This window comes from Thalassophryne amazonica, chromosome 1 (assembly GCF_902500255.1).
Source record: "Thalassophryne amazonica chromosome 1, fThaAma1.1, whole genome shotgun sequence".
Classification (NCBI taxonomy): Eukaryota; Metazoa; Chordata; class Actinopteri; order Batrachoidiformes; family Batrachoididae; genus Thalassophryne; species Thalassophryne amazonica.
The window spans coordinates 128,009,412-128,031,308 of NC_047103.1; the positions used below are offsets into that span (position 1 = coordinate 128,009,412).

A 21,897-nucleotide genomic window follows, 5' to 3' on the forward strand; every position below is an offset into this window, starting at 1 on the left:
TCGCATCGGGTTTCAAAGGGTACTGCCGGACACATGGGCGATATTCTGTTTTTGGTCTAATTTGCACTGGTAGGGCTCCTTTTACTAGCCCTACATCAGAGGGTCCTTGGGACCAGAGGGTAGGTGGAACTTCCACCAACCTCTGCTCATCCTCTGGATTCAATAAATATGATCATGCTGTCTGTTGAGGATTATCGCAATGGTCAACACTACTACCAAATCCGTTCTATGGAGAAGGAGTACACGGAATAGACCGGTGGAAGGACTGAAAAGTTTTCCACTCCCTGGATGGGATTCAACCCAATCGGTTGCATTTATGCCCTCTTTGACCATAAACCCTAGGCTTTGCCAAGTCACGAGATATGGTTTGAAGAGGGACACATGGAAGGGAGTCCCAGTCCTATGTAATCTCTGAATTTCTGGAGGAACATGAGAGACCGCAATTGCAGCTCTGTTTTTCCCATCATGGTAAATACAGTCTGCTACTGCAGATGTTGGGGTTACTTCCTCCAAGAGGCTCTCATAGTTACCGTCCGGTCCTGGAGTACCCTTGGACCACAATGTGACATGGAGATCTTCCGGTTCATGTGTTTGTTCAGGATGAGACAACGTTTTAGCAAACGACAGAACAGATGCACCAAAAGAGGTGGGGCTAGCATCTCGTAGCTTCATAAAATAATAATAGTAGCAGTTTAGGGCGTAATTTGAGCCTAAAGTAAAGACCTGCAGCTGATGTTGTCGTTTTACTCGCAACAGTCCATTGTCCGACACTAGAGACAGTCCCAATGCAGTTAGACCATCTCGTCCGAGAAGATTAACCGGACATTGGGGCATCATCAATACAGAGATGCAACATGACTTCCCTTCTGGGTCCCGAATCCACACGGGTTGGGACACAGGGACAGCACATGTCTTCCCATTGGCTGCTCTTACCCAAAATGTTTCATCACTGGGCTGTAACCCTACCGGCCATGAACAACATGTTGTTTTACATGCGCCTGAATCGCATAGGAAAACAACATGCTTCCCATTCATCATTAAAGTTACTTCCGGTTTAGGTACATCACTCATCAGCAGATCTTGAAGGTTTAGATCTGCCTCAGGGACTAAAGGTCTCGTTGATGTTGCTTGTCGGGCGGTTAGTCATTGCGGATTCTGTGTTCTTTGTGGGCAGTCCCTGGCGAAATGTCCTAATTTGCCGCAAACCCAACACTCATTTGACCTTCCAGCCCAGGGCTTTGGAGGAACTGACTGGCCTTGGCCCTGCCAATTTCCTTGCCTGTCCTGCTTCCATTGCCTCTGTGGGTTTGATTGAAAACGTCCTCGGGGTGGGCCTCTAAAACGGCCCCGCCCACGAGGTGGTCCGAATTTTCTGCCTTGAAAAAAAACTTGGCCTTCCTGCCATTCAGACTCATCAGTATAGAAGGTAGTCACCTGTTTCCTTTTTGGGGCTGCCTTTTTTGTATTCAGATTTCTTTCTGCGTGTATGGCGTGGTCCACATACTCTTGTAACCCAGCTGTTGGGAGCGTTATCATGTGTTTGTCTACCCATGCTCGGATATCTGATCTGGAGTTGGCATGGAGTGCATTTTTCAATTGTTGTTCATACACGCTATCATTTTTCAGTGGTAGAAGACCACTGTGCACTTTAAAAACTTTTTCCATTCGATGTTGATAGTCTTCGAATGGTTCATCATCTTTCTGTTTTGTGCGATTTATTTCTGTGTAATTTGACTTCTGCTGGTATTTCTGCTTAATTCTCAGCAATAGTGCGGCCAATCGATCTTCCAATTCCTGACTATCATGGGCTAATGGAGTGTGGTCTGCCTCTGCAGGATCCCAATCTCCTTTGACATCAGCCCAATCCTTTGTCACAGTTGCCATTATGACTTGTTGAACTTCATCCCCTCTAAGATTGTAGGATTTAACCAAAGCGGTTACGTCAATAATGTACTGGGCTACATCTTCTCGTGGGGGAGTTATACCTTCCACAGCTGCCTTAACGTCTGCTTGTGTCCAAGTTCGGTACACAAGAATAGTTCTTGGTCCTGACGTATGTGGATTTGCCACATGAATCATTGGATAGACTCCTGATCCACCTGGTTCCTGATCAGCCGGTGGGGCTGATGGTCCAGGTTGTTTTTCTTCATCTTTTGGTGTTTTGGATCGTGTTCTCATGACGTGTTGTGTAGGGTCTACATATGATGGGGGTTGTCCCTGTGGTAAATCTGGATAGAGTTTATTCTCCTTTATTTCAGCTTCTGGCTGACTGTGTTTTGTAGTATCCAATTTTACTACCATTTCTACTTTTGGAGCCGCAGGCCCTGTCTCATTATCTTCTTGTCTGTGAAACATCACGTTCCCCTGCTCCTCCTTATCATTTACTGTTTCTTTCTGTCTTTCCTTTCAGACTGCAGGCTTACTTGTAGTTCCTAGGGTTTGTAAGAGTAGAATGGGAGGCAGAGCCTTCAGCTTTCACGCTCCTCTCCTCTGGAACCAGCTCCCAATTCAGATCAGGGAGACAGACACCCTCTCTACTTTTAAGATTAGGCTTAAAACTTTCCTTTTTGCTAAAGCTTATAGTTAGGGCTGGATCAGGTGACCCTGAACCATCCCTTAGTTATGCTGCTATAGACTTAGACTGCTGGGGGGTTCCCATGATGCACTGAGTGTTTCTTTCTCTTTTTGCTCTGTATGCACCACTCTGCATTTAATCATTAGTGATTGATCTCTGCTCTCTTCCACAGCATGTCTTTTTCCTGGTTCTCTCCCTCAGCCCCAACCAGTCCCAGCAGAAGACTGCCCCTCCATGAGCCTGGTTCTGCTGGAGGTTTCTTCCTGTTAAAAGGGAGTTTTTCCTTCCCACTGTCGCCAAGTGCTTGCTCACAGGGGGTCGTTTTGACCGTTGGGGTTTTTCCGTAATTATTGTATGGCCTTGCCTTACAATATAAAGCGCCTTGGGGCAGCTGTTTGTTGTGATTTGGCGCTATATAAATAAAATTGATTTGATTTGATTTTGATTTGATCTGCAAGCTGCCGACCAGGTCAGCCTCGCTGGCCTCCTGCAGAGCATCACAGCGGAGCTCTGAAAGCGGAGGTCGGTCTTCAAGTCCTGAGCGATTTCTCTCACCAGGTGCTGGAAGGGCAACTTGTGGATCAGCAGCTCGGTGGATTTCTGGTAGCAGCCGAGTGCCACAGTGCCGGGCCTGTAACAGTGAGGCTTCTTCACGCCGCCGGTAACCGGAGCGCTCTTCCGGGCGGCTTTGGATTTGGATTTACATGCGGTCTGTTTGGTTCTGTCCATATTAAAGCTTCCTTCAGATCTGCTGAACCAGGTCTCTCTGTGTGTCACTAACTGCTGGCAGCCTGTAAAATGAGCAACCTGCCTCATTTTTATGCCGCGATGCTGCGCTGCATTCACGGTCTTGTGTGGATTTGGGACACATCGGTTTTTTAGGTATAGTTGTTAAACTTTACAATCTTGCATATTTTCCAGTTTTTAAACATCACTTTATTTACAGATATGAAGACAATACAGTGGAGAGAAAGTGTTAAGTCATTATCTATCAAAGTACCCACATTTCCTGAAAGCAACATCATGTGAGGACTGATTGCTCTCCTGTCACTCACAATTCCACGCCCCTCTCAATCGAAGCCACGCCCTCTCAGGGCCAGAACAGGGTGAAAAGTTTGAAACTGAAAAAAATAAGATCTGAAAGTGAAAAAAAGATCTGAAGGTGAAAAAAAGAAATATGAATGAAAATAAATTATTTGATCAAAAAAATTACAGAGCTGAATCAAAAATTTATTTAAACTGAAAAATATATATCTTACACTTATTTTTATTTTAATAATACTTTTTAAATAATTATAAAATTCAAGAACAAACATTGAATTTTCAGTTTCAAAATTTATTTTTTCAATCTTTTTTTATTTTCAGATTACAAAACTTTTGGCTTGGATTTAGCTCCATAATGTTCCCCCGAGCAAATGTTATTCCTTGAAAGTGGATGTCTTGTCATGCAACAGCCCATCAACATTTCCGCTGCTTCACTGCAGTGTTCGTGTGACTCCTGGATGGTTGGACTTCTTGTACGATATACTTTCTTCACACACCATTGTTGGCTTATTCTGCAGTCTACCTAAAGCGCTCCTCAGCCTTGCTAGCGTTCCTCCTCACCAACAAAACTGACAAGAATTAAGCCTATTTAATGTTTCGAGCAGGTAAATTAAACTACACATAAGCAAACATTTGCAGTGTAGCATTTAAATCAACATTAAATGTGGGATGTTCACATAAATGTCATCAAAAATAGCCAACTGAAGTGGTGGTTGGATTTGGATCAGGAGTTTGGAGTAGATGTGAATCAAGAGACCCACCGAGCCCTGCCTCTCACTGTGCACCTACAGAGCTTTTGCTGATTTGGCACAATTATCTCAACTCCATCTCGATAGACAGCTCATTTAGAGCTGAAGGAGACTCGCTGGAGACTGCATCCTCTCTAATTCCTCCACTACAAATTCTGTTATTCCTCTCATGCTTGTCTTTGTGTTCCCTCCCCTCCCGCCTTCTCTCACTCTGCCCATCTTTGTATCTGGGTGATTCTTTAACTACGGGCACTATTGGCCTTGTAAATGTAATTTCCACCACACCATTGCCTTACAATATAAAGCGCCTTGGGGCAACTGTTTGTTGTGATTTGGCGCTATATACATGTGCTCTGATGTCACTGTTTATCTCCATAGAAACTACCCAAACAATTTTTCATACAAACTGTTTAAAGGGACATTACAGTGTTGTGGTGGAAATTACGGCAATAGTGTGGGACAACTACATTTTGTTTAAAAAAATCACAACAGTTGTATGACATTGAATACCCCAATTATGTTTTGATTATTTTACTAATATTCAGAGATATTTTAAAACATTAGAAAAAACGTTTTTTTACCATTCATTTTTATCATTGAAGATCAAAAGTGTGGGTGTGGGACAAGCACAAAACAGCCATATTTGCATATAATAATGCTGAAAAAAGGTGAAAACGTCATCATAGACTACTAGAACAAATTTCTTAACACACTTTCATTGTAAAGATAACTATAAAAGTGTGACATTTCCCCTTTTTTCTGTTTTTCATACAGTATGATCAAAGAACATAATAAGTGCCCATAGTCTAAGAATCACCCATCTATTGCATTTTTCCATGCAAGAATACATTGTGTTCATAGTGCAAAAACACTCAATCATCCTCCTAGTTTTACCATCAACACATTTTAAATTAGTTTATTTCTTTACACAGCACTGGGGTTGAAAGTTTCTTCTGGGATAATATAGTTATCCCAGAAATATGTCAGTTATTCTAACAGGAAGCTGGGATTTCTTTCCATCAATGAAGCGTCTGACTTTAGATTGAGGTATTGCATTTATGGGTTTGGTTAATTTCTTTGTTTTTCTGAGCTGGAGATAATGCTTTCAAATGAAGGCAAGTGTTTGGTGTCTGCTGGAAGCTTCACATAATCAAGCTTGGTAGTACAGATGCTCACAGTTAAATTTGAAACTGTCCAATTGGGTACTTAAAAAATATTTTATCAAATAAGTAGCAGATTTGACAAGGTATGGCGGTTTGAAAATTGGTGTCCGAACCTTAGATCACATTTCACACTGATCTGATCTGTGGCACTTGGCACATCTGTTTAACATGTCATCCAGCTGTTTCATTTTCAGCAAATTATTTCAGAACTGCATGCCATATCCACCCCAGAAGGTTTTCCACAAATACCGGAATCGTTTGTAGAAGCTTGGGGGGGATCAAACAGCTAACTCAATATTTAAGTCATGCTGTGACTATATATATTTTTAAAGAAGCCCAATTTTGGTTTATTATTAGTTATACTTAAATTTCATTATGATTTGCGTACAACACGTGCAAGTGTCATTGTTCAAATATTAGCCAAAGTACCTTGTATGAAAATGAAGTTAAACATCTAATACCTGATGACTTCTTCTTAACTCTTCATACACAAAAATCAGTGACCCACAGACCAAAAAACATGTGCCAACACATGAAGCTCAACCAGTCCTGTGAGATAAACAGGTGCATAGCTATGTGTATTTTATATGATAGCAGTAAAACCTTGAAATCTGCCCTCATGCAAACAGTTAGTGAACAGCAACAAACACGGGAGTGATATGGTCTTTTTTATCTATTCAAAACTCTAGCACTCTAATATTGTGAATCTTTCTAGTTCAGAGTTCTAATCCTACTGCGTTGTAAACCAGGAAATGAAACCTTTCATTAATCAATTTTAGAAGATGAAAGGACATATTTTCGTTTTTTATTGTTTCAACTCGGGTCTTCTTTGTATCACCGCCAACATTATAACACTTTTGTGATAAACTGACCTTGCAGGTGTTGCAGAATAGAGACTATGTTGTGTTGAAAGAAACACGTAATGTAAAAAATGTACAGTATGAATATCAAAAATTAAAATTTGTTGCCAGTGTTGCAGACTGAACGGTCCCCCCTAAAAATTGGTCTTCCCCTGCCTCCACTCCGCATGCATCATTTGGGACCACAAGCAGCTCGTCTAAGTCTGACTCTACAACCGAAAGGGATCACATGGATTAATGGGATTATTAATCATCAAATGACAAGGTAAAACCTCTTAAATCATTCTAAAGTCAGTTTTAATTGGTGAGTCGTTACTGGACAGCTCTGAAATGCCGTAGGTGCAGCAGCAGCTGCTGTGCGCTCTGATCGGTCCACCATATTTTATTATGAAATAATGCTGAATTTATATGGAAATGCTTGTTGTACAAAAGCTTCAGATATCTGTCACTGAGATAAATGATGACTGGAGTGCAGTTTGAAGCAGAAACGAGGTGAAAATCAGTGAATCAATGGTGACGCTCAGAAATGACTCTGCTGAGCTCCAAAATGATGCATGCGCAGTGAAGGCAGGGCGGACCAATTTTTAGGGGGGACTGTTCGGTCTGTGACACTGGACTTGTGATCATGCTGCTTTTTAAATTCCTGACATTGTCATGTTGACATGAAACCTGACAAGTAATACAAAACAAAATGCTAACTGCTGGTAATATTAGCATATGCTGCGATGCTAGCCACACTTGTCGCTGTCTGAGGATGACGCTATGCGACCTCATCGGCAAACACTAGCAGCAGTTAGCCGATGAGGTCACATGCTAGCCAATTTGTTGGCTTGCTTTTTATTAATTAACATAGTAGAAAATAGTGGTGACTGCAGTTCCCAAACACTTTGACATATAATGTTGCAGGATGGAGATAGTGGTCTGATGTGACTACGTAACTACAGGTTTTTCTTCAGCAAAGTAGAATTTGGCGAGAAATCCCATATTTCAACCCTAATGAATGGAAATGTCTGTTTCCATTCTTTCAGCCTCTCCGTCTGTGTGTGTTGTCTGCTCTCTTTCTCTAAAATGCATTTCTTTCCATCTCTGTCGGTCAGATCTCCATCAGGGACCATCTGAAGCAGCTGACGGACGCTCACAGGGACTTTGGGCTTCTTCACGGTCAGTAAAATGCACACATGCGTACAATATGAATGTGTGACAGTTGACATGAGACTCAAGAGGTGAGCAGTGTGTGTGCAGCGGAGAGACAGCGGCACTCGGTAAATGATGTCTTAGCAAGTTAAGAAAAGGAGAGTGACACGCTGATCTGTCAGCAGGTCACTAAGAATCTGAATAAGTGATGAGAGTGAGACGAGTGGAAGCCTGGTATCAGGCCTGTGTGACTCATTGGCTGCTCATTGAGCCTGTGATACTGTATCGATCTGTTTGTGCAGCTTTGTTTGTTTTTTCTTTATCACGAAATTCCAATATGACCCTTGCATTTAACCTAATACAACACAGGCTCATCATCCATATCTCAATCAGATATGGATGAAAGCATCTTGATTAAAGTCCTTGATTGACTGTTGGAGTCAAAGTGATGTCATTAACTCATTAACATCAAAATTCACTGAACTCTTAAATCAAGTCGATGACATTGTTTCATGCATCAGTTTATATGTAGGTCTATTTTGTTGTAAGATGATGAATTTTTTTGTTTTGCTCCTCTTGAATAAAGGCCAACGCTTACAGTAGGCAGTATATTACCGATACTTTAAAATGTTTCAGGAGATTAATGATGCCAGATACATTTTTTTCGAACAATTTATTCATTAAAAACCGGACTCAGTGGCTATTAATCTTTTATTGTGACTTAGCATTTTACACCTACACACACACACACACACACACACACACACAAAGGAAGTAGAAGTATACATTTCTGCACCAATAGCAGGTTCAACACACAAAAAAGCAACATGATATGAGAACAAATCTGTTTTAAGTGGCATGTTGGTGGCTTCCGCCACAAGACCCCTTAGCTTTTTAGCATGGCCAAATCTATTCAGCATTTGAGATTGTGAGATGCCCAGGGAAGAGCTCATGAACCATTAAGTCCTTGGACAAAGCACAGGGCAGTACGGGTGGCACAGTGGCTTAGTTGTTAACACGGATGCCTCACAGCGAGAAGGTCATGGGATCACTTCCCACCTGAGCCTTTCTGGTGGAGTTTGCATGTTCTCCCCCTTGTCTGCGTGGGTTTCCTCCTAAAATCAGAACATGGTTGTTTAGGGTCTGGTCCTATCTCTGCCCCTGACCAGGCAGCATCTCTACATCTGGAGTTGGTCCTGGATGACGGACTGTGGCTGCCCACTGCTCCTAGTGGTTGGATTGTGTCTAACTGTACTTAGGATAGGTTTAAGTGCAGAAGTCAAATTTCATTGTAATGTACTTATTGCAATGACAATAGAGGCTCTTCTTCTAAAGAGGTTTGGTAATGCCAATACCTTTGCAGAACAATGAAGGTCCAAGTCATTAGCATCCTGGTGCTTCCTGCCTTCCTACTTGAGAGACTTGAATGATAATCAGTGACTTCAGGCATCAATGAGATGTCTTTGGTCTCTTCAGAGGATTCTTGGGTACCTTTATGTCAAACAAGCATAAGCTCATTACAGCTTATCATCTACGCTGTAATGAGCAGCTCTCCGCCCACTTCACGAGGAGTTTTTTCTCAGTACGCAGTAGTATGTTGAGGGCTACGAGCGTAGGATGGAAGAAATTAAACATGTTTAATTTTCTTCGGCGTACAACACAGCATGGAGCCTTCACGCGAGTACACGCAGCGCCGAGCTACTGTCCGCTATTGTGAGCCCGCTCACGCTTCAACACAGTACTGTGCGCCACTTCACATCTCCCTGTTGTTCTTCTGGAGCTATAAATACTGCAAGATCGTTGCTTCACTTTATCATACTGGACTCATATGAGGACTGTTTCACTGTGTCGCATCGTTTCATAAAAGCACTCTCTCGCGTGTGCTCTCTCTCTGTGACAGAGAGCGAGAGAGAGAGAGAGGTTTTATTTTGAGGAGTCTGAGTCTCCTTAAAATAAAATAAAAGCGCTCTCTCGCGCGCTCTTCCTCCCTCACTCTCTCTCTCTGTGTGTGTCTAATCAGAGCTGTGACTCTTTAAAATAAATGCACACTCGCTGCATGTCAGTGCGCTCATCAGACGACCTGATCGATCAGTCTGATCAAAGCTGAAAAGAGCTGTGACTCTAAAATTAACGCGCACTCGCTGCATAAAAAAAAAAAAATAATAATAATAATAATAATAATGATAATGTTAAATGACTGTTTTTGAGTCGCACGACACTATGCATTAGAAAACAGAGCGCACTTCCACAGAGGCAGAAAATACCACTGAAACAGGTGCGGCATTGGCACACTCACTGTGTGCACACATTAAACGCGAACACACGTAGCTGCAACTATGAACGAACACGAAAAAGGCTGAGTATGCGCATATTTCGGTGTATTTAAATGAACACAATGCTGCAATGAGCAGCTCTACGAATACGCCAACTGTGACAGGCCCTTTAGGTGAACTCAAGAGGAGAGCATTGCTTGCATTGTGTGGCAACATCAGCCACATTTTGGCCATGTGGTGCAAGTGCCTATATTTTGAGATCCCAGTTGCTGAGAAGGGACAGGGGCGGCCCATGTTTCACCAGACTGCAGCAGATAGATTTGTTTACTTACTCTGCGAGAGGTGGGATTTACCGACTGTCATGCCTGCGTGGTTGCTATCCATGACCCAAGGCAGTTCCATGGTTTGCTGGATGTGGTGACAAGCGATGCTTGTGCATGTTCCCAAACCTCACCTGACCTACTCCCATACTGGTTTGCTACATTCAGCCTTATGCAAAAACCACATGTACGATCAGATTAATTTGTAAATAGTGAGTTATTTAATAGAACTTTCCACATTCACTAATTGTCACATACTTTGAGTTTTTAAGAATAAAATCAATGAGTGGTGGTGACTTGTTGGAAGTCCATCTATGGGTGACTGCTGGTAGATCTTCATGCTATTTTGTAACAGTACAGAGGCAGTGTGAACATCTCAAAATGCAAAACCACTTCATGGCTGCAACACTTTCAGGACAAACTGTGACCTAATTGTCCCGCACACATATAGTCATATCTGGGCCGCTGTGGGAGGCGCATTATTATATGTTGTGTGGGCCGCCAGAAGAGGAGGTACTGCTGGCCCACCACCAGAGGGCGCCCTGCCTGAAGTGCGGGCTTCAGGCACCAGAGGGCGCTGCCGCCAAAGACACAGCCGGGGTGACAGCTGTCACTCATTATCTCAGGACAGCTGTCACCCATCTACACTTCATCAGTCCACACCATAAATACCGGACGTCATCTCCACCTCGTTGCCGAGATATCATCTACCAGTAAAAGTAAAACTCTCAGCCGTTGCTTTTGTCTTTTCTGACAAGTGTTTGTTACACAGTGTTTGCAGTCAGTTCCGTGAGTGCTCGCAGCCGGAGGCTGAGTGTGAGAGACGTGGAGAGCTGACGTCTTCGCTCCCCACGCTATTCTGTGATAAGTACTCTCAACTGCTGCATGTACCTGTTTTCTGGATAGGAGGTGGAGGTGGGATCTCCACCAGCGTTGTTACTGGGTGTACACACACCCACCTCTGATTGTTTCTGCTCCTCGCCAGCAGTACCAGATCCGACACTCGGATACGGTGGCCACCTGGGGATTCGGGACTTGGCAGCTCCAGTATTCTCCTGGTTCGGTGGCGGAGGAAATCGTGTGGTTCCGGTTCTTCTCAGGACAGACGTCTTCTTCTTCTCGAGCCTGCCCACACGTCCCCTTTGTTGATTGACTACAACCCCTGGCAAAAATTATGGAATCACCGGCCTCGGAGGATGTTCATTCAGTTGTTTAATTTTGTAGAAAAAAAGCAGATCACAGACATGACACAAAACTAAAGTCATTTCAAATGGCAACTTTCTGGCTTTAAGAAACACTATAAGAAATCAAGAAAAAAAGATTGTGGCAGTCAGTAACGGTTACTTTTTAGACCAAGCAGAGGAAAAAAATATGGAATCACTCAATTCTGAGGAAAAAATTATGGAATCACCCTGTAAATTTTCATCCCCAAAAATAACACCTGCATCATATCAGATCTGCTCGTTAGTCTGCATCTAAGAAGGAGTGAACACACCTTGGAGAGCTGTTGCACCAAGTGGACTGACATGAATCATGGCTCCAACATGAGAGATGTCAATTGAAACAAAGGAGAGGATTATCAAACTCTTAAAAGAGAGTAAATCATCACGCAATGTTGCAAAAGATGTTGGTTGTTCACAGTCAGCTGTGTCTAAACTCTGGACCAAATACAAACAACATGGGAAGGTTGTTAAAGGCAAACATACTGGTAGACCAAGGAAGACATCAAAGCGTCAAGACAGAAAACTTAAAGCAATATGTCTCAAAAATCGAAAAATGTACAACAAAACAAATGAGGAACAAATGGGAGGAAACTGGAGTCAACGTCTGTGACCGAACTGTAAGAAACCGCCTAAAGGAAATGGGATTTACATACAGAAAAGCTAAACGAAAGCCATCATTAACACCTAAACAGAAAAAAACAAAGTTACAGTGGGCTAAGGAAAAGCAATCGTGGACTGTGGATGACTGGATGAAAGTCATATTCAGTGATGAATCTCGAATCTGCATTGGGCAAGGTGATGATGCTGGAACTTTTGTTTGGTGCCTTTCCAATGAGATTTATAAAGATGACTGCCTGAAGAGAACATGTAAATTTCCACAGTCATTGATGATATGGGGCTGCATGTCAGGTAAAGGCACTGGGGAGATGGCTGTCATTACATCATCAATAAATGCACAAGTTTATGTTGATATTTTGGACAATTGAAAGGATGTTTGGGGATGATGAAATCATTTTTCAAGATGATAATGCATCTTGCCATAGAGCAAAAACTGCAAAAACATTCCTTGCAAAAAGACACATAGGGTCAATGTCATGGCATAGGGTCAATGTCAATGAGCAGATCTGATTTGATGCAGGTGTTAATTTGGGGGATGAAAATTTACAGGGTGATTCCATAATTTTTTCCTCAGAATTGAGTGATTCCATATTTTTTTCCTCTGCTTGGTCTAAAAAAGTAACCGTTACTGACTGCCACAATCTTTTTTTCTTGATTTCTTATAGTGTTTCTTAAAGCCAGAAAGTTGCCATTTGAAATGACTTTAGTTTTGTGTCATGTCTGTGATCTGCTTTTTTTCTACAAAATTAAACAACTGAATGAACATCCTCTGAGGCTGGTGATTCCATAATTTTTGCCAGGGGTTGTATTATCTGACATTCTGTAATCTGATGTACTTGGTTGTGCTCATTCACAACAGTAAAAGTGTTCATATTTGACTCTTTCATTGTTCGTTCATTTACGCCCCCTGTTGTGGGTCCGTGTCACGACACTTTCCCAACAGGATATCTCGGCCACGTCATGGATCACGAGGGGCGTCACCCATCTGTTGGACAGCCAATGGAAGAGCAGGGTGCACAGGCGTCTGCAGGAGGCGTGGTTGGTGAGTTGCAGCAAATCCTCACCACCTTTACTGCTCGGTTGGATCAGGTGACCGAGCAAAACGTCATCCTCAATCGCAGGATGGAGGCTCTCAGCACTCAGGTGGAAGCACGTGCTCAGGGCGCTGCTGCAGCTCCTCCTCCTGCCGACCCGGTGCAGAATATAGACGTTCCACTGGTCGTTCAACGACCCCCCCCCCCCCCCCACCTTCCCCTGAAGCATACATAAGCCCCCAGAGCCGTACGGGGGTTGTGTGGAGACATGCGCAGACTTTCTTATGCAGTGTTCGCTCGTCTTTGCACAACGTCCCGTAATGTACGCATCTGACGCCAGTAAGGTGGCTTATGTCATTAACTTGCTTCGTGGTGAGGCACGCGCTTGGGCTACAGCGCTTTGGGAGCAAAATTCACGGCTCCTTCTCACGTATGCTGGGTTTGTGAGGGAATTCAAAACGGTTTTTGATCACCCTAATAGAGGAGAGACCGCTTCAACAGTGCTGCTGTCAATGAGACAGGGGCGCCGGAGCGCAGCCGCTTATGCAGTCGACTTCCGCATCGTGGCTCCGAGGTCCGGCTGGCATAACGCTGCGGTCCTCGCCGCCTTCGGAAACGGACTGTCGTCGGTCCTGAAGGAGCACCTGGTAGCTAAGGACGAACCGCGAGATTTAGATGGGCTTATTGATCTCGTTATACGGTTAGACAATCAGTTAGAGGAACGCCGTCGGGAGCGAGACGAAGGACGTGGCCGGGCACGCGCAGTCCCTCTCCCTTTCGGTTCCGAACGGGTTCCGCCCTCCCCATGCTCCACGGCCTCAACAGCTCCCCCTGCTGACGTTGCTAGGGAAACTCACAGGGCCAAAACGAGCACAGCTGACAGAATGAGGAGGCTGGTCCGCGGGGAGTGTTTTCTCTGCAGCTCAAAAGAGCACATACAGAAAAACTGCCCCAAACGGCCAAAACGACAACACTCGCCCTTAGAGACTGGGCTAAGGGGGGTCATAACATTCACGTGGGACACACACGTATTGCCACACGACTCCCAGTTACAATCCTGAGCGGGGATTTAACCCTTCAAGCCCCAGCACTGGTGGACACGGGGTCAGAAGGGAATCTGCTAGACAGCAGATGTGCTAGGGAGGTAGGGCTCCCTCTGGTGGCGCTCCCTTCGCCATTGCAGGTGCAGGCACTAGATGGCACCCTTCTCCCTTTAATCACGCACAAGACACAACCAGTAACTCTGGTGGTGTCTGGAAATCATCGGGAGGAGATCGAGTTTTTTGTGACTCCTTCTACCTCCCGCGTGATTTTGGGCTTCCCGTGGATGTTGAAGCACAATCCCCGGATTGATTGGCCGTCTGGGGTGGTGGTTCAGTGGAGCGAAACCTGCCATCGGGTGTGTTTAGGATCCTCGGTTCCTCCCGGTTTACATGCTAAGGAGGAGGTCAAAGTCCCTCCCAATCTGACAGCGGTGCCGGTTGAGTACCATGATCTTGCTGACGTCTTCAGCAAGGATCTGGCATTCACCCTTCCCCCACACCGTCCGTACGATTGTGCCATTGATTTGATTCCAGGCGTGGAGTTTCCGTCCATCAGGCTGTACAACCTCTCACGGCCTGAGCGTGAATCAATGGAGACCTACATCCGGAACTCCTTAGCTGCTGGGCTGATCCAGAATTCCACCTCCCCGATGGGTGCAGGTTTCTTTTTTGTGGGCAAGAAAGATGGCGGACTCCGTCCATGCATTGATTACAGGGGGCTGAATGAGATTACGGTTCGCAACCGATACCCGTTGCCGTTGTTAGATTCCGTGTTCACCCCCCTGCATGGAGCCAAAATTTTTACAAAGTTGGATCTGAGGAATGCGTATCACCTTGTTCGGGTCCGGAAGGGAGACGAGTGGAAGATGGCATTTAACACCCCATTAGGTCACTTCGAATACCTGGTCATGCCGATCGGCCTCACTAACGCCCCCGCGACGTTCCAAGCTTTGGTAAATGACGTCTTGCGGGACTTCCTGCACCGATTCGTCTTCGTATATCTGGACGATATACTCATCCTATTCTCCGAACCCTGAGACTCATGTCCAGCATGTACGTCAGGTCCTGCAGGCAGTTGTTGGAGAACCGTCTTGTTTGTGAAGGGGCGAGAAGTGCGAGTTCCACCACACTTCTTTGTCCTTCCTGGGGTTTATCATCTCCTCCAACTCCGTCTCCCCGATCCGGCCAAGGTTGCGGCGGTGAGAGATTGGCCCCAAACCAACAAGCCGCAGGAAGCTGCAACAGTTCCTCGGCTTTGCAAATTTCTACAGGAGGTTCTTAAGGGCTACAGTCAGGTAGTTAGCCCCCTGACAGCCCTGACCTCTCCAAAAGTCCCCTTCACCTGGTCGGATCGGTGTGAAGCCGCGTTCAAGGAGTTGAAAAGACGGTTCTCGACTGCACCAGTTCTGGTGCAGCCCGACCCTAGTCGCCAGTTCGTGGTTGAAGTGGACGCCTCTGACTCAGGGATAGGAGCCGTGCTTTCCCAGAGCGGAGAGACCGATAAGGTTCTTCACCCGTGTGCCTATTTTCCCGCAGGTTGACCCCGCGCCGAACGGTACTATGACGTCGGCAATCGAGAACTCCTTGCGGTGAAAGAGGCTCTTGAGGAGTGGAGGACACCTGTTGGAGGGAGCGTCTGTGCCATTCACGGTTTTTCACTGACCATCGGAACCTGGAGTATATCAGGACCCGCCAAGCGGCTGAACCCCAGGCAAGCCCACTGGTCACTGTTCTTCGCCGCGTTTTGACTTCCGGATCACCTATCGCCCCGGGACCAAAAACCAGAGATCGGATGCCTTGTCCCGGTAGTGCACGAAGACAAAGTCAAAACAGAGGCTGTCAGATCCACCGGAGCCCATCATTCCAGAGTCCACTATCGTGGCAACCCTCACCTGGGACGTGGAGAAGACCGTCCGGGAGGCCCTGAAACGGAGCCCGGACCCCGGAACCGGGCCGAGGAACAGACTCTCTACCATCCCCCCAGAAAGCCAGAGCTGCGGTTTTGGACTTCTGTCACGGGTCCAAGCTCTCCCTGCCATCCTGGGGTGCGAAGGACCGTGGCAGTGGTCCGGCAGCACTTCTGAAGGCGTCTATGGAGGCCGACATCCGGGAGTATATCCAGACCTGCACCACCTGTGCCAGGGGCAAGGCGGACCATAAGAAGACCCAAGGGCTTCTCCAGCCACTGCCTGTGCCTCATCGCCCCTGGTCCCACATCGGCCTGGATTTCGTCACGGGCCTCCCGCCGTCCCAGGGCAACACCACCATCCTCACGATAGTGGACTGGTTCTCCAAGGTGGCCCACTTCGTGGCCCTCCCGAAGCTCCCTACAGCCCAGGAGACTGCTGACCTCCTGGTCCACCACTTCGTCCGTCTGCATGGGATACCAACAGACATTGTCTCAGATCGTGGTCCCCAGTTTTCCTCTCAAGGCTGGAGGAGTTTCTGCAGAGAACTGGGGGCCACCGTGAGCCTCTCGTCCGGGTACCACCCACAGATGAACGGACAGGTAGAACGGGCCAACCAAGAGCTGGAACAGACCCTTCGCTGTGTGACATCCGCGCATCCGATGGCCTGGAGTAACCATCTGGCCTGGATCGAGTATGCCCATAACAGCCAGGTGTCTTCTGCCACCCGGCCTCATCCCCCGTTTGAGGTATGTCTGGGGTACCAGCCCCCATTGTTTCCCGTAGTAGAGGGGGGAGGTCGGTGTGCCCTCTGTCCCAGGCCCACCTGCGGAGGTGCCGTCTGGTGTGGCGCACCACCCGTTCTGCCTTGTTGAAGGCCCGGATGAAGGCTAAGGCCCATGCAGACCGCCGGCGGTCCCCGGCCCCTGCATACCAGCCTGGGCAGGAGGTGTGGCTATCCACAAAGGACATCCCCCTCCAAGTGGACTCACCCAAGTTAAAGGGCCGATACATAGGACCATTCAAGATCCTCAAGGTCCTCAGTCCTGCCGCAGCGAAGCTCCAACTCCCGGCTTCGCTGCGGATTCACCCCGTTTTCCACGTCTCCAGACTGAGACCGTACCACTCCTCACCCCTCTGTGCTCCCGGTCCTCCTGCCCGCATCATTGACGGGGAGCCGGCTTGGACCGTGCGCCGGCTCCTGGACGTCCGCCGGATGGGCTGGGAGTTCCAGTATCTGGTGGACTGGGAGGGGTATGGACCTGAAGAACACTCCTGGGTAAAAAGGAGCTTCATCCTGGACCGGCCGTTCTGGCCGATTTCTACCACCGCCACCCGGACAAACCTGGTCGGGCGCCAGGAGGCGCCCGTTGAGGGGGGGTCCTGTTGTGTGAGGTACTGCTGGCCCACCACCAGAGGGCGCCCTGCCTGAAGTGCGGGCTTCAGGCACCAGAGGGCGCTGCCGCCAAGGACACAGCCGGGGTGACAGCTGTCACTCATTATCTCAGGACAGCTGTCAACCATCTACACTTCATCAGTCCACACCATAAATACCGGACGTCATCTCCACCTCGTTGCCGAGATATCATCTACCAGTAAAGGTAAAACTCTCAGCAGTTGCTTTTGTCTTTTCTGACAAGTGTTTGTTACACAGTGTTTGCAGTCAGTTCTGTGAGTGCTCGCAGCCGGAGGCTGAGTGTGAGAGACGTGGAGAGCTGACGTCTTCGCTCCCCACGCTATTCTGTGATAAGTACTCTCAACTGCTGCACGTACCTGTTTTCTGGATAGGAGGTGGAGGTGGGATCTCCACCAGCATTGCTACTGGGTGGTCCGTGTCATGACACTTTCCCAACATTATAATTTACTTGATTTTGAAGAGATTTACAGTCAACCCATCTTCCAGTTATGTGCTAACTGGTGTAGCCAGCGTTAAAAATACATCCAGTAAATGTAAACCAGACTGGACAAATAAAATAAACAACAAATGCAAACCCTACAACAACCACATCCTGCTGATGTTACTCCTCCTTAAGCGGCACACAGTAGTCACAGAGAATATCATCGTGCTGTCTGACGCTGCTCCTTGTTTCACAGGGCTTCACGTGGGTCAGTATTTCAGTTCCAGCAGGTCCACATGATGGTCATTAAACATTTGATTGCCTTTGACACCTTTGTGTCCTTCATTCTTCCTCAACACAAGCAAAAGGTCACACACCACGAGTTGTCCTACAAGGAAAATGCATCATGAGGACAAATTAATAATCTTGGTGAGACCAAAAAACAGGTCGAAGAAAGACAAAGCAAAAGAGCAATGCACACATGGAAACAAGGACAGTCTGGTACACCGAGATAAGACAGGTGAGCTTATACACAGACACACACAAGAGACATATGGAAGGAGACAGGAACTCTCCCTATCCTGTATAAGAAAAATCAACCCAGAATGCATTCTGTCGTCAACACCCCCCTCCCCCACCCCACCCCCAACAGCCAACCTTCCAGTCACTTTCACATTGTGAATAGTTTCGCTTTGCAGCATCTGGTGATTGTGTTTTATTTCTACAAGTGTCTGTGAGAAAGTCATGCATGTTTAACCAGTTTTGGAAGCGTGTGATCATGAAGGCATGACATTGGGGGTCAATAGCAGACAGCTCTGTTTGCGATCTCAAAGGGAGAACTGTTAGCGATGTCTGTGTGTACTTGCATATTGACTGTGATTGGACAAGTGGAAGAATCTGGCTATTGGCTGTTCAAATAACCATCATGTGAATCTTGTGGAATTTGGAAGTATCGAAACTTATGAAACTGTGTGAAGCCTGAAGTAGTGTCATACAGCATGACGATATTCTGTGTGGCTGTTGTGTGCCACTGCAGGAAAGGTTAGCTCAACAGGATATGGTTGTATTGCGAGCTATGTAGTTATTACTCATGACTTAGTTTACATTTATTGGATGTATTTGTAAGGCTCGCTCAATGAACACTGTACCAGTTACAGTGCAACTGGCATGACTGACTGTAAAGCTCTGCAAAATAAGGCAATAATCATAGTGCGCCCCCTATGGTGGTTTGTAGGTGACTGTATGTGATAGGGAGAACGGATATAACGGTAAAAAAAAACTATCAAAATTAAACAAAAAGCTGAAAACACAAGTTTCAGACCAAGACACACACACAGACACACACACATGTGCCTGGAGTCCCCATGAAAGTCCCCAATGATCAAGGGATTGTCTGAGGCCAGTGATCTCTCCTCCGATATATATAACCTCACCTCCCCAAACCACCAGAAACAACCGACCCTGGCGCTTATGATGAACCACAAATAGTGTAAACGAGAATACAGGGCCCCCATTGACGATCTAGATCAAGGGAGTCTAAAGCAGAGAACCAGAGGACAATTATGCACAAGCTTCATTTTCGCACCATGGAAGGTTGGGTGGACATGCATGATTTTGGGGAGACTGACTGTAGCAGGGTAAGTGACTTTAGAAATGGGAACTGAGTCAGTGAATCTGGGAGCAAGATTGTTGCTCTCCACACTGACAGGGAGATCATGGCTACACAAACAAACCCTTTATGACACAAAATAGGGCAGGAGCACAGCGTTTTTTTTTTTTTGGTTGATCGCTGAAAACAACTAGATCTTTTCAGCAGAGTGCCGTCCTCCAAGTGAGGTGACAACAATGCACCAGGGGTCAAGCAAAAGGAATGATCACCCCCTCATGCACTTTTCGAAATAGCAGGTGCTGATAGCCATAAATACATACAAAAGGGGACATGCAGAAACAGGTTACACTTCTACGAGCCCATCGTTCTAAAAAAAAAAATAAAAAAAACAGAAGATAAATTTAAGAGAAGTTTGTGAAACCATTAGTGGATGAGGCCCACTGTGTTATACTCCCTCCCCTTCCTTCATGTGCAGGTTCTGAAAGTAGGGGCGCTGAAGCACTGTTGTGGTGGTGTGATGAACCACTGAGGTAAAAATGTAAACTGCAGCTATATTTGAATTATTGTCATGTATGTGACAAAATAAACAGACCAGGAATCGAACCCAGGTCTACATATTGGTAGGCAACAGACTTGGCATGCTGAAGTAATACTGCGCAAGTTGAGAAATGGCTTCTGGAGTATTTGGATTCTTCTGCAAGGTTAAGAAGGTATGATTTGATACTAGAAGGATCGATATTTGGCAAAAATGTTTAGCAGTTGCAGTGTTGCCACAGTTACTTTGAAAAGTTACTTTGCAGTTACATTTTACAGTTACTTCATTAGCAGCTGTGGAAAACTTGTCGGCAACTGTTGAGTGTAACTAATAAAGTAACTAATAATCTAACTTTATTTTCAAGATTGAGTAGTCAGAAAACTAACTATTAGTTACTTTGCTGATTACTCAGTCTTAAGAGTAACCAAGTTAGATTACTAGTTACCTTACGAGTTACACTACTTATTAGTTACAAGTTGGAGGCAGCTGCTAATAAAGTAACTGCATAAAGCTGCAAATGAAGTAACTGTATAAAGTACCTGTATAAAGTAGCTAAAAAAGTAACTAATAAAGTAACTTTTCAAAGTAAGACTGATCACCAGTAGAAGATTTTTCCATACCAAACATGGAAGCTATCTTGGAAAATACAGTGCATCCAGAAACTACACAGTAAATTTTGCAGAGTAAAATAGAGTTAAATATACTCTATAACAGTGCTAAATCAACTCTGTCACAGTGTAAAATCAACTCTTATTGGAATAGAAACACTTGATTTGACAAGATGGTAGAGCTGATTTCACTCTATAATATAGTGTTTTACTGCGTTCAGTTTTGAGCTTCATGGCAAAGGCTGTGAATACTTATGTACGTGTGATTTCTTAGGTTTTTTTTTTTTTTTTAATAATAAGTAAGTCCCTTTGGCTGCTCCCTTGTTTGCACTCGGGGTCACCACAGCAGATCCGAGGTAGATCTGCATGTTGACTTGGCATAGATTTTATGCCAGATGCCCTTCCTGATGCAACAGCACATTGTATGGAGAAAAGTGGCAGGGTTGTATGTTTGATCTGGGAAGCTTCTGCACTGAAACCAAATGCACTAACTACTTCGTCACCACTCCTCACCAGTTTTTTAATTAAATTTGCAAAAATCTAAAAAAAAAAAAAAAAAAAAGCACATTGTTATTATGGGGTATTGTGTGTAGAATTTTGAGTAAAAAATTTGCAAGTATACACAGTGTCTTATAAAGCACAGACAACACTCATAGTAACAATAATGATATAGTGATATAAAAAAAACAAAAAGAATGAAAGAACAAAAACAGACACTGAAGACACAACTGAAGCAATTTCGAGATTTTCAATGATAACATCTCAGAAGTGAAAATTAGTAGAATGACAACAAGACATAATATCAGGGGAAATAATGCAAATTAAAATCCCCTTATTGGAACAGTGAAGTTCTTGCAGATGTGAGCATAATCGGTGTCTCACTCTTCCACACAGAAATATAACACTTAGTGTTGGGCTCATCAGTTTTATAATGGACTCATATTAGAAAATTCCAGGATGGATCGAGGTGGCGATGGAGTTCTAATAAAGACGATGATGATGTGAGCACAGTGACGAAGCGCACGTTTTTCATATCTTACTGCAATGTTAATATACAGCATGTGTTGTGGCACCCATCCCATGATGCATCATTCCGTTTTTAACTGCAGCAAATTTCACCCTCGAGGCACAATAAAGCTTATACAGCGGACACTTCCAGCCAAGCAATCTGATTGGTCAAAGTTGCATTCCAACTGTGCTGATAATTCCCACAAAGCACAGTTTGCCTTAATGGCCGGTGTGCCAGCTCTTGTGGGCATAATAAATGGGATAATTAGCTATATTTCTTGTTTTTGCTGCTGTTTTTCACTATTATGCATATTACTTTGAAGAAAATGTCAACTCATGAAGTTTTAGGAGCTGCT

General features: G+C 45.2%; 1 protein-coding gene across 1 annotated transcript in view; it reads left to right on the top strand.

The window, feature by feature from the left end:
• dmd (dystrophin) overlaps positions 1-21,897 on the top strand; it is a 1,392,820-nt gene that overhangs the window by 1,116,542 nt on the left and 254,381 nt on the right. Inside the window, exon 66 of the mRNA XM_034174291.1 lies at positions 7,489-7,552. Coding sequence (XP_034030182.1) covers positions 7,489-7,552 — 64 coding nt within the window. The remainder of the gene's footprint in view (positions 1-7,488; positions 7,553-21,897) is intronic.